Source organism: Oncorhynchus mykiss, chromosome 6, assembly GCF_057628025.1.
Source record: "Oncorhynchus mykiss isolate SJ-2025 chromosome 6, ASM5762802v1, whole genome shotgun sequence".
Taxonomy (NCBI): domain Eukaryota; kingdom Metazoa; phylum Chordata; class Actinopteri; order Salmoniformes; family Salmonidae; genus Oncorhynchus; species Oncorhynchus mykiss.
In genome coordinates, this window is record NC_143027.1 from 82,390,001 (window position 1) to 82,402,500 (window position 12,500).

The 12,500-nt window shown below is 48.4% G+C and overlaps 1 protein-coding gene across 6 annotated transcripts in view; it reads left to right on the plus strand.

Moving 5' to 3' along the window:
- LOC110526694 (proprotein convertase subtilisin/kexin type 6) overlaps positions 1-12,500 on the plus strand; it is a 100,206-nt gene that overhangs the window by 22,042 nt on the left and 65,664 nt on the right. For all 6 annotated transcript variants that reach the window (XR_016496901.1, XM_090239118.1, XM_090239116.1 and 3 more), the window contains exons 8-9: positions 2,709-2,921; positions 12,319-12,419. Coding sequence is in view for 5 of the 6 variants with exons in the window: in XM_090239118.1 (XP_090095244.1) it covers positions 2,709-2,921; positions 12,319-12,419 (314 nt within the window). In the remaining variant the exon portion in view is untranslated. The remainder of the gene's footprint in view (positions 1-2,708; positions 2,922-12,318; positions 12,420-12,500) is intronic.

The following is a 12,500-nucleotide window of genomic DNA, read 5'->3' on the forward strand; positions in this document are numbered from 1 at the left end:
ATCACATTGAAGTAAACTTGAAGTCACATGATGATATGGTGTGAGGTCCTCCCACTACGACTCAGGAAACCATGTAGTTGATGAGGCTACAGATGAAATAAGTAACGATGAACTTCACAGGGTGGTGAAAGTGCACGATGATGAGCTTGATGCTTCTTTCCGTTAAATTTGCGGAAACACACCACTGGTGGGATAATGTGCATATTTTCTTAATTGATTTTAGAATATTAACATGAAAATCTGTTGACAATTGGATGGAAACCTAGTTTATAGCTAATCCCACCCTATGTATTGCCCAATGTAGCGCACTACACTGCTGTCCATGACACCCCATTCCCTGGGCCATATAGTGCACTACTGATAACCCCCTTTGGGCCGTATAGTGCACTACTGATAACCCCCTTTGGGCCGTATAGTGCACTACTGATAACCCCCTTTGGGCCGTATAGTGCACTACTGATGACCCCCTTTGGGCCATATAGTGCACTACTGATAACCCCCTTTGGGCCATATAGTGCACTACTGATGACCCCCTTTGGGCCATATAGTGCACTACTGATGACCCCCTTTGGGCCATATAGTGCACTACTGATGACCTCCTTTGGGCCATATAGTGCACTACTGATGACCCCCTTTGGGCCATATAGTGCACTACTGATGACCCCCTTTGGGCCATATAGTGCACTACTGATGACCCCCTTTGGGCCATATAGTGCACTACTGATGACCCCCTTTGGGCCATATAGTGCACTACTGATGACCCCCTTTGGGCCATATAGTGCACTACTGATGACCCCCTTTGGGCCATATAGTGCACTACTGATAACCCCCTTTGGGCCATATAGTGCACTACTGATAACCCCCTTTGGGCCATATAGTGCACTACTGATGACCCCCTTTGGGCCATATAGTGCACTACTGATAACCCCCTTTGGGCCATATAGTGCAGTACTGATGATCCCCTTTGGGCCATATAGTGCACTACTGATAACCCCCTTTGGGCCATATAGTGCACTACTTTAGACCAAACATTTGATCAAATGAAACCCAATTGTACTGCACTACTTTCTTACATGAGTGTTTCAATGACACCCTCCATTCCCTTCCTAGTGTACTACTTTGACTTGAGCAACTCAAATTACACCCTATTTCCCATGTAGTGCACTACTCCTGACCAGAGGAACTTTTGATCAGAAAACGTCATGAATTTAAGCCTTTGAGGAACATGATTTGCCCAAAATACCTCTTGAAATCAGTGTACAGAACTGCATCACTCAAATTAGATTAGACAGTAACAGGATCTCAATATGAGGCACTTGATTTCAAAAGGTATTTTGGAGCAAATCAATCTACTTAACCGAGTCACTCAAATGAAACGAATAAGGAAATGCAATTCCACTTGTTTAGCGCCCCCAGAAGTACAAAGTGAAAAGGTCCTTATTGCTGTGTGGTATTGAACTTGGCCTCAACTCTGTTGAAAAACGGATTGCATTGATTCAGTGGAGCGCTAAGAGCACATAACATAACAAAGAGAAAAGTGTTTTTGGGGGGGGATGTACGAAGCCCATCTACAATGGAGATAGTTTTAACGAGAAAGACATATTTTTCAAATCAACTTTCAATGTCTACTGACATCCTTTTCACACTATTGTGCTGAACCAAACTGTGCAGGCTCGGGTATCTTCTTTTCAAGTTGTATTTCTCAACAACTATGATGGATGAGTAACCCAGCTTGATCTTCTCTGTTTGGCTCAGTTGTTCACATCTGTCCCTCTCTCCCTCTCAAACAGGGCCCTAAAGGGTCTGGGCTCCATCTTAGTTCACATCTGTCCCTCTCTCCCTCTCAAACAGGGCCCTAAAGGGTCTGGGCTCCATCTTAGTTCACATCTGTCCCTCTCTCCCTCTCAAACAGGGCCCTAAAGGGTCTGGACTCCATCTTAGTTCACATCTGTCCCTCTCTCCCTCTCAAACAGGGCCCTAAAGGGTCTGGGCTCCATCTTAGTTCACATCTGTCCCTCTCTCCCTCTCAAACAGGGCCCTAAAGTGTCTGGACTCCATCTTAGTTCACATCTGTCCCTCTCTCCCTCTCAAACAGGGCCCTAAAGGGTCTGGGCTCCATCTTAGTTCACATCTGTCCCTCTCTCCCTCTCAAAACAGGGCCCTAAAGGGTCTGGACTCCATCTTAGTTCACATCTGTCCCTCTCTCCCTCTCAAACAGGGCCCTAAAGGGTCTGGGCCCCATCTTAGTTCACATTTGTCCCTCTCTCCCTCTCAAACAGGAACCTAAAGTGTCTGGACTCCATCTTAGTTCACATCTGTCCCTCTCTCCCTCTCAAACAGGGCCCTAAAGGGTCTGGGCTCCATCTTAGTTCACATCTGTCCCTCTCTCCCTCTCAAAACAGGGTCCTAAAGGGTCTGGGCTCCAACTTAGTTCACATCTGTCCCTCTCTCCCTCTCAAACAGGGCCCTAAAGGGTCTGGGCTCCATCTTAGTTCACATCTGTCCCTCTCTCCCTCTCAAAACAGGGCCCTAAAGGGTCTGGGCTCCAACTTAGTTCACATCTGTCCCTCTCGCCCTCTCAAACAGGGCCCTAAAGGGTCTGGGCTCCATCTTAGTTCACATTTGTCCCTCTCTCCCTCTCAAACAGGGCCCTAAAGGGTCTGGGCTCCATCTTAGTTCACATCTGTCCCTCTCTCCCTCTCAAACAGGGCCGGAAGGGTCTGGGATCCATCTTTGTTTGGGCGTCGGGGAACGGCGGTCGCCAGGGCGACCACTGTTCATGTGATGGCTACACCAACAGCATCTACACCATCTCCATCTCCAGCACCACAGAGAACGGCAACAAGCCCTGGTACCTGGAGGTCTGCTCCTCCACACTGGCCACCACCTACAGCAGCGGGGAGTTCTATGACAGGAAGATAGTAAGTGTGTGTGTGTGTGTGTGTGCGCGAGTGTGCGTGTGTGCGCACGTGTGCGTGTGTGTGTGTGTGTGTGTGTGTGTGTGTGTGTGTGTGTGTGTGTGTGTGTGTGTGTGTGTGTGTGTGCGTGCGTGCGTGTGTGTGTGTGTGTGTGTGCGTGCGTGCGTGCGTGTGTGTGAGTGTACTTGGAGGTCTGCTCTTCGTGGCAAGTTTTACGAAAGGAAAATAGTTGAGTTTTGAGGGAGTGTTGATGTTTAAATCAAGTGTGCCTTTGTCTGCTTTGCCATGGAAGGAAAGCTGTTTAGTTGCAGGGTTACAAACCATAAAAGCCCAGGAACGCTAGTACACATTATTATGGCATCCTTCATTCTGTCAAATGTACATTTCCATCTAAGCAGATTAACATTCAGACTGCTATGATACAGTTCAGTGGCCAGACTCAAACACATGCACACACACTCTCACTCTCTTTCAGAAACATGCTATCTTTCATTCTGGCATTCATAAACACACACACACACACACACACACACACACACACACACACACACACACACACACACACACACACACACACACACACACACACACACACACACACACTCACACACACACACTCACAACACCATCCCCATATCATGTTTTTGATGTCCTCTGGGATAAGGGAATGGTGTAGCGTTGCCAAAGCACAGACATGCCACATCCATCAACTACACACTGTTTTCCCCCAACTACACAGAGATGGCCTCCCCTTACTGGAATTATGACAGCGTCAACAACTTGGACACAGCTCAAATGTGCTGTTTGTGTTGCTCTTTTTAACAAATATCCATAATGAGGAAAGGTTGCTACTGGACAAGGCTAATATTTAGCCAGGCTTGTGCTTGACAGAGGAGAGGCATGCTGACCAAGTCACATACGTTGCATGGACTCAGTCTCTGTGCAATAATAGTGTTTAAGAAGAGTTTTAATGACTACTTCATCTCAGTATCACACACATACAATTATCTGTAAGGTCCCTCAGCTGAGAAGTGCATTTCAAACAGATTCAACCATAAAGACCAGGGAGGTTTTCCAATACTTCACAAAGAAGGGTACTTATTGGTAGATGGCTTTAAAAAAAGAAGACATTCAATAGCCCTTTGAGCATTGTGTATTTATTAATAACACATTGGATGGTGTATCAATACACCCAGTCACTACAAAGATACAGGCGTCCTTCCTAACTCAGTTGCCTGAGAGGAAGGAAACGGCTCAGGGATTTCACCATGAGGCCAATGGTGACTTTAAAACAGTCACAGAGTTTAAATGGCTGTGATAAGAGAAAACTGAGGATCGATTAACAACATTGTAGCTACTCCACAATACTAACCTAAATGACAGAGTGAATAGAAGGAAGCCTGTACAGAATAAAAAATATTCCAAAACATGCATCCTGTTTGGAATAAGGTACTAAAGTAAAACTGCCCAAAAATTGGCTAAGAAATTAACTTTATGTCCTGAATACTAAGTGTTATGTTTTGGGTGTCATGTACTGTCATGTTGTGTCTTGTCTCTGTCCTTTCCCTTCACCCTGTCTCCCTCTGCTGGTCGTTGTTAGGTTACCTTTTCTCACCCTCTTTCCCCCAGCTGTGCCTTGTCTCCTCCTAACCACCTCGTCACCCCTTTTCCCACCTGTTCCCTTTTTCCCTCTGATTAGTCCCCTATATCTCTCTCTGTTTTTGTTCCTGTCCTTGTCGGATTCTTGTTTGTTGTGTTTCATGCCTGAACCAGACTGTCGTCATGTTTGCTGTAACCTTGTCTTGTCCTGTCGGAATCTGCCGGTCCGTCTGAGCCTACCTATGTTTGGTAATTAAAGAAGCTCTGTTTAAGTTAATTCGCTTTTGGGTCCTCATTCACGCACCGTAACAGAAGAATCCGACCAAGAATGGACCCAGCGACTTCGGATCCTCTCCACTCAGCCGTCGGGATCCAGGGAGCGATGCTAGGCAGACACGAGCAGGAAGTGTCTGCTGCTCGACATGCCGTTGAGACACTGGCCACCCAAGTCTCCAACCTCACAGAACAGGTTCACCATCTCCGCCTCGATCCACCGGCCACTTCCAGGGCTTTCGAATCTCCGGAGCCCAGAATCAATAACCCGCCGTGTTACTCTGGGGAGCCCACTGAATGCCGCTCGTTCCTCACCCAGTGTGATATTGTGTTTTCTCTCCAGCCCAACACTTACTCCAGGAGCACTGCTCGTGTCGCCTACGTCATATCTCTCCTTATGGGACGGGCTCGTGAGTGGGGCACGGCAATCTGGGAGGCAAGGGCTGAGTGTACTAACCAGTATCAGGACTTTAAGGAGGAGATGATACGGGTTTTTGATCGATCTGTTTTTGGGGAGGAGGCTTCCAGGGCCCTGTCTTCCCTATGTCAAGGCAATCGATCCATAACAGACTACTCTATTGAGTTTCGCACTCTTGCTGTCTCCAGTGGCTGGAACGAGCCGGCCTTGCTCGCTCGTCTTCTGGAGGGTCTCCGCGCAGAGGTAAAGGATGAGATTCTCTCCCGGGAGGTTCCTTCCAGCGTGGATTCCTTGATTGAACTCGCTATTCGCATTGAGCGACGGGTTGATCTTCGTCACCGAGCTCGTGGAAAGGAGCTTGCGCTCTCCGTCGCCCCCCTCTCCGCATCACTACCATCTTCCTCTGCCGGCTCGGGTGCTGAGCCCATGCAGCTGGGAGGTATCCGCATCTCGACTAAGGAGAGGGAACGGAGAATCACCAACCGCCTCTGTCTCTATTGCGGTTCCGCTGGTCATTTTGTCACTTCATGTCCAGTAAAAGGCCAGAGCTCGTCAGTAAGCGGAGGGCTACTGGTGAGCGCTACTACTCCTGTCTCTCCTTCAAGATCCTGCACTACCTTGTCGGTCCATCTACGCTGGACCGGTTCGTCAGCTTCCTGCAGTGCCTTAATAGACTCTGGGGCGGAGGGCTGTTTTATGGACGAGACCTGGGCTCGGGAACATGACATTCCTCTCAGACAGTTAAAGGAGCCCACGGCCTTGTTCGCCCTGGATGGTAGTCCTCTCCCCAGGATTCAGCGTGAGACGCTACCTTTAACCCTCACTGTTTCTGGTAATCATAGTGAAACCATTTCTTTTTTAATTTTTCGTTCACCTTTTACACCTGTTGTTTTGGGCCATCCCTGGCTAGTTTGTCATAATCCTTCCATTAATTGGTCTAGTAATTCTATCCTCTCCTGGAACGTCTCTTGTCATGTGAAATGTTTAATGTCTGCTATCCCTCCTGTTTCCTCTGTCTCTTCTTCACAGGAGGAGCCTGGTGATTTGACAGGGGTGCCGGAGGAATATCACGATCTGCGCACGGTGTTCAGTCGGTCCAGGGCCACCTCTCTTCCTCCACACCGGTCGTATGATTGTAGTATTGATCTCCTTCCGGGAACCACCCCCCCCCCGGGGTAGACTATACTCTCTGTCGGCTCCCGAACGTAAGGCTCTCGAAGATTATTTGTCTGTAGCTCTTGACGCCGGTACCATAGTCCCCTCCTCCTCTCCCGCCGGAGCGGGGTTTTTTTTTGTCAAGAAGAAGGACGGGTCTCTGCGCCCCTGCATAGATTATCGAGGGCTGAATGACATAACAGTGAAGAATCGTTATCCGCTTCCTCTTATGTCTTCAGCCTTCGAGATCCTGCAGGGAGCCAGGTTTTTCACTAAGTTGGACCTTCGTAACGCTTACCATCTCGTGCGCATCAGGGAGGGGGACGAGTGGAAGACGGCGTTTAACACTCCGTTAGGGCACTTTGAATACCGGGTTCTTCCTTTCGGCCTCGCTAACGCTCCAGCTGTCTTTCAGGCATTAGTCAATGATGTCCTGAGAGACATGCTGAACATCTTTGTTTTCGTTTACCTTGACGATATCCTGATTTTTTCACCGTCACTCCAGATTCAGGTTCAGCACGTTCGACGTGTCCTCCAGCGCCTTTTAGAGAATTGTCTTTTTGTGAAGGCTGAGAAGTGCACTTTTCATGCCTCCTCCGTCACATTTCTCGGTTCTGTTATTTCCGCTGAAGGCATTAAGATGGATCCCGCTAAGGTCCAAGCTGTCATTGATTGGCCCGTCCCTAAGTCACGCGTCGAGCTGCAGCGCTTTCTCGGCTTCGCGAACTTCTATCATCGTTTCATCCGTAATTTCGGTCAGGTGGCAGCTCCTCTCACAGCCCTTACTTCTGTCAAGACGTGCTTTAAGTGGTCCGTTTCCGCCCAGGGAGCTTTTGATCTCCTCAAGAATCGTTTTACATCCGCTCCTATCCTTGTTACACCTGATGTCTCTAGACAGTTCGTTGTCGAGGTTGACGCGTCAGAGGTGGGCGTGGGAGCCATTCTTTCTCAGCGCTCCCTCTCTGACGACAAGGTCCACCCATGCGCGTATTTTTCTCATCGCCTGTCGCCGTCGGAACGTAACTATGATGTGGGTAACCGCGAACTGCTCGCCATCCGGTTAGCCCTAGGCGAATGGCGACAGTGGTTGGAGGGGGCGACCGTTCCTTTTGTCGTTTGGACTGACCATAGGAACCTTGAGTACATCCGTTCTGCCAAACGACTTAATGCGCGTCAGGCGCGTTGGGCGCTGTTTTTCGCTCGTTTCGAGTTCGTGATTTCTTATCGTCCGGGCTCTAAGAACACCAAGCCTGATGCTTTGTCTCGTCTCTTCAGTTCTTCAGTAGCCTCCACTGACCCCGAGGGGATTCTCCCTGAGGGGCGTGTTGTCGGGTTGACTGTCTGGGGAATTGAGAGGCAGGTAAAACAAGCGCTCACTCACACTCCGTCGCCGCGCGCTTGTCCTAGGAACCTTCTTTTCGTTCCCGTTCCTACTCGTCTGGCCGTTCTTCAGTGGGCTCACTCTGCCAAGTTAGCCGGCCACCCTGGCGTTCGGGGTACGCTTGCTTCCATTCGCCAGCGTTTTTGGTGGCCCACCCGGGAGCATGACACGCGTCGTTTCGTGGCTGCTTGTTCGGTCTGCGCGCAGACTAAGTCCGGTAACTCTCCTCCTGCCGGCCGTCTCAGGCCGCTTCCTATTCCCTCTCGACCGTGGTCTCACATCGCCTTAGATTTTGTCACCGGACTGCCTTCGTCAGCGGGGAAGACTGTTATTCTTACGGTTGTCGATAGGTTCTCTAAGGCGGCTCATTTCATTCCCCTTGCTAAGCTTCCTTCTGCTAAAGAGACGGCACAAATCATCATCGAGAATGTTTTCAGAATTCATGGCCTTCCGTCAGACGTCGTTTCGGACAGAGGTCCGCAATTCACGTCTCAATTTTGGAGGGAGTTTTGCCGTTTGATTGGGGCTTCCGTCAGTCTCTCTTCCGGCTTTCACCCCCAGTCTAACGGTCAAGCAGAACGGGCCAATCAGACTATTGGTCGCATCTTACGCAGTCTTTCTTTTCGTAACCCTGCGTCTTGGTCAGAACAGCTCCCCTGGGCAGAATACGCCCACAACTCGCTTCCTTCGTCTGCGACCGGGCTATCTCCTTTTCAGAGTAGCCTCGGGTACCAGCCTCCGCTGTTCTCATCTCAGTTCGCCGAGTCCAGCGTCCCCTCCGCTCAGGCTTTTGTCCAACGTTGCGAGCGCACCTGGAAGAGGGTCAGGTCTGCACTTTGCCGTTATAGGACGCAGACTGTGAGGGCTGCTAATAAGCGTAGAACTAAGAGTCCTAGATATTGTCGCGGTCAGAGAGTTTGGCTCTCCACTCAGAACCTTCCCCTTAAGACGGCTTCTCGCAAGTTGACCCCGCGGTTCATTGGTCCGTTCCGTATTTCTCGGGTCATTAATCCTGTCGCAGTTCGACTTCTTCTTCCGCAATACCTTCGTCGCGTCCACCCGGTCTTCCATGTCTCCTGCATCAAGCCCGTCCTTCGCGCCCCCGCTCGTCTTCCCCCCCCCCCCCCATCCTTGTCGAGGGCGCACCCATCTACAGGGTCCGTAGAATTTTGGACATGCGTCCTCGGGGCCGTGGTCACCAGTACCTCGTAGATTGGGAGGGGTACGGTCCTGAGGAGAGGAGTTGGGTTCCCTCTCGGGACGTGCTGGACCGTGCGCTGATCGAGGATTTCCTCCGTTGCCGCCAGGTTTCCTCCTCGAGTGCGCCAGGAGGCGCTCGGTGAGTGGGGGGGTACTGTCATGTACTGTCATGTTGTGTCTTGTCTCTGTCCTTTCCCTTCACCCTGTCTCCCTCTGCTGGTCGTTGTTAGGTTACCTTTTCTCCCCCTCTTTCCCCCAGCTGTGCCTTGTCTCCTCCTAACCACCTCGTCACCCCTTTTCCCACCTGTTCCCTTTTTCCCTCTGATTAGTCCCCTATATCTCTCTCTGTTTTTGTTCCTGTCCTTGTCGGATTCTTGTTTGTTGTGTTTCATGCCTGAACCAGACTGTCGTCATGTTTGCTGTAACCTTGTCTTGTCCTGTCGGAATCTGCCGGTCCGTCTGAGCCTACCTATGTTTGGTAATTAAAGAAGCTCTGTTTAAGTTAATTCGCTTTTGGGTCCTCATTCACGCACCGTAACATTGGGCAAATCCAGCACATGTCACTGAGTACCACTCTTCATATTTTACAGCATGGTGGTGGCTGCATCATGTTATGGGTGTGCTTGTCATCACCAAGGACTATGGATTTTATAGGATACAAATAAATGGAATAGAGCTAGGCACAGGCAAAATCCTAGAGGAAAACCTTGTTCAGTCCGCTTTCCAACAGACACTGGAGACAAATTAAGGACAATAACCTAAAACACAAGGCCAAATATACACTGGAGGTGCTTACCAAGATTAAGAAGGAAAGCAATTCCACAAATTCACTTTTAACAAGGCACACTTATTAATTGAAATTCATTCCAGGTGACTACCTCATGAAGCTGGTTGAGAGAATACCAAGAGTGTGCAAAGCTGTCATCAAGGCAAAGGGTGGCTACTTTAAAGAATCTCATATATAAAATGTATTTTGATAAAATTGTAAAAATCACAAAAAACCTTTGAATGAGTAGTTATGACCAAACTTTTTACTGGTACTGTATGTAAATGAGATATTTCTGTATTTCATTTTCATTTGCAAAACAATTATTAGATATAAATATATATGTTTTGCTGATGCAACCTGGTATTGCCATGCCGTCTCCCATCCAAGTACTAACCAGGCCCAAAATTTCTAAAAACGTGTTTTCACTTTGTCATTATGGGGTATTGTTTGTAGATGGGTGAGGGAAAAGAATGATTAAATACATTTTGAATTCAGGCTGTAAAACAAAACAATGTGGAATTAGTCAAGGGGTATGAATACTTTCTGAAGGCCCTGTAAGTAGTTCATTGAATTTTGATGAAATTCAAATGTTTTGCTGGCTTACAGGTAGAGATAAAACAGATAGTGAGTATTTTGTGGGTGGAAACTTGGACAAAAGATAGATAGGTCTGTGTTTAGAGATGCTATATTGATGGATGCTAGTTAAATTAAATGTCAGGGTTGCGTTCACTACATTCCACAAATCTGAAAGTAGTGGATTGGTGGAGGCATAGGCTAGAGTTTTTATTTGTATTTATTTTAGTTTACAGCACCAGGTATTCCAGGCTGTCTCCCATCCAAGTACTAACCAGGCCCGACTCTGCGGAGCTACTGAGATCAGAAAATATCAGGCGTGTTCAGGGTGGTATGGCCTCAAGTGTATTTAAAAAAAAAAAAATTCTCCCCAAATTACGACCTTGGCTCATCGCTACAGTACAACTCCCGTATGGGCTCGGAAGAGACCAGTACAACTCCCGTATGGGCTCGGGAGAGACCAGTACAACTCCCGTATGGGCTCGGGAGAGACCAGTACAACTCCCGTATGGGCTCGGGAGAGACCAGTACAACTCCCGTATGGGCTCGGGAGAGACCAGTACAACTCCCGTATGGGCTCGGGAGAGACCAGTACAACTCCCGTATGGGCTCGGGAGAGACCAGTACAACTCCCGTATGGGCTCGGGAGAGACCAGTACAACTCCCGTATGGGCTCGGGAGAGACCAGTACAACTCCCGTATGGGCTCGGGAGAGACCAGTACAAGTTAGCAGATCCCCCAGTATTCAGAGATCGCTCGCTTACAATTCTTTAAAATTACAAACTTATAAATGTGTTTACTTAACTTGAAAGCAGTCCAGGGACAAGGAGACGTAAATCCACACTTAGGTTTGGTATACATAGCCATTACCACTAACTGCTAACATAAGCATTTTCTAACAAACCTACAACAGTCAATGTATCCCAAAGTAGAAGTATCCTTCAAAAAGCTTGGCATTACGTGTTAAAAAAAATCTGGTCCAAATCATCTCAAACTGCAAATATTAGAGGTTGATAGCAGGTTGGTAGCAGGTTGGTAGCAGGTTGGTAGCAGGGGCATAGGTGAACAAAACAAGTGTGTCTTGCTGTTTCTCATTGACTGCTTCCAAGGTAAAGAAACTAAATGTAATATGCAATTTTGTAATTTGGGTGAACTATCCCTTTAAGGCCCTGGTGTGATAACTCTGGGTGGGGCTCTGACCTCCTGGGCTCAGGGGCCATATTTGTCAAGATGCTTGATACAGCCCTCTGGGGCTGTGGATCCTGTACATCCCTGTACCTCTCGCTGCCCCCTCCCCTGCCTATGGTCTAGACCAACACTGTGGGTGTCCTGGTTAGTTTTACAGGGACCAAATTGAGAATAATATTTACTGAGTTGAGCAGAAGCTGAACCTGTGGCCCCAGCCCAGTACACATGGTGGGGCAGTGGTGGTATTTGGTATTTATTAGGATCCCCATTAGCTGCTGCAGAAGCAGCTACACTTCCTGGTGGTGGGTGGCAGGGTTTACGGCGAGGTTCTGCCCTTCTCCCCTCACCCAGCTGTCATGTACTTTAACAAGCCTTGGCTATGTGCTCCCTGCTCCGCCATCCAGTTAACAGTCAATTGGTCTTTCCTTGCCAAGAGTCCCAAATAGCCTCCACTCATTGCTGTCTCCTTGCCGTCATTACTATTGATTTGTGAGAATGTCATATGTGAGTGAGAGTGTAGTGGCAAAGGGAACAAGAAAAGGAAGCTGCATAAGAGTATTAGGACATAACCCAAGATGCCAAAAAACAAGTTCCTGTACTTAGTCATTATTATGTCATCACTACTGTAAATAACTGTAAATATTACTGTAAATAGAATGTATGTTGTATTGATATAGTTTATGTGTCTCGACAGGCAACTGATTGTACAGTGCATTGTGTGGTTTAAGGAACACATTTCTGAGTGTCAGTCTTTGCGGCAGACATTCTAACTCAAGAAGAAATGAATGTAAAGAAAGATGATGAGTGAATAAGATGTAATCTCTGTCGTTTTCCCTTCTGTCAGGTGACCACAGACCTGCGGCAGCGATGTACTGATGGCCACACTGGTACCTCTGTGTCGGCTCCCATGGTGGCTGGGGTCATCGCTCTCACTCTGGAGGCCAAGTCAGTACCCCCTCTCTCTCTACCCTATCCCTCCATCCCTCTCTCTACACTATCCCTCCATCCCTCTCTCTCTCTACCCTA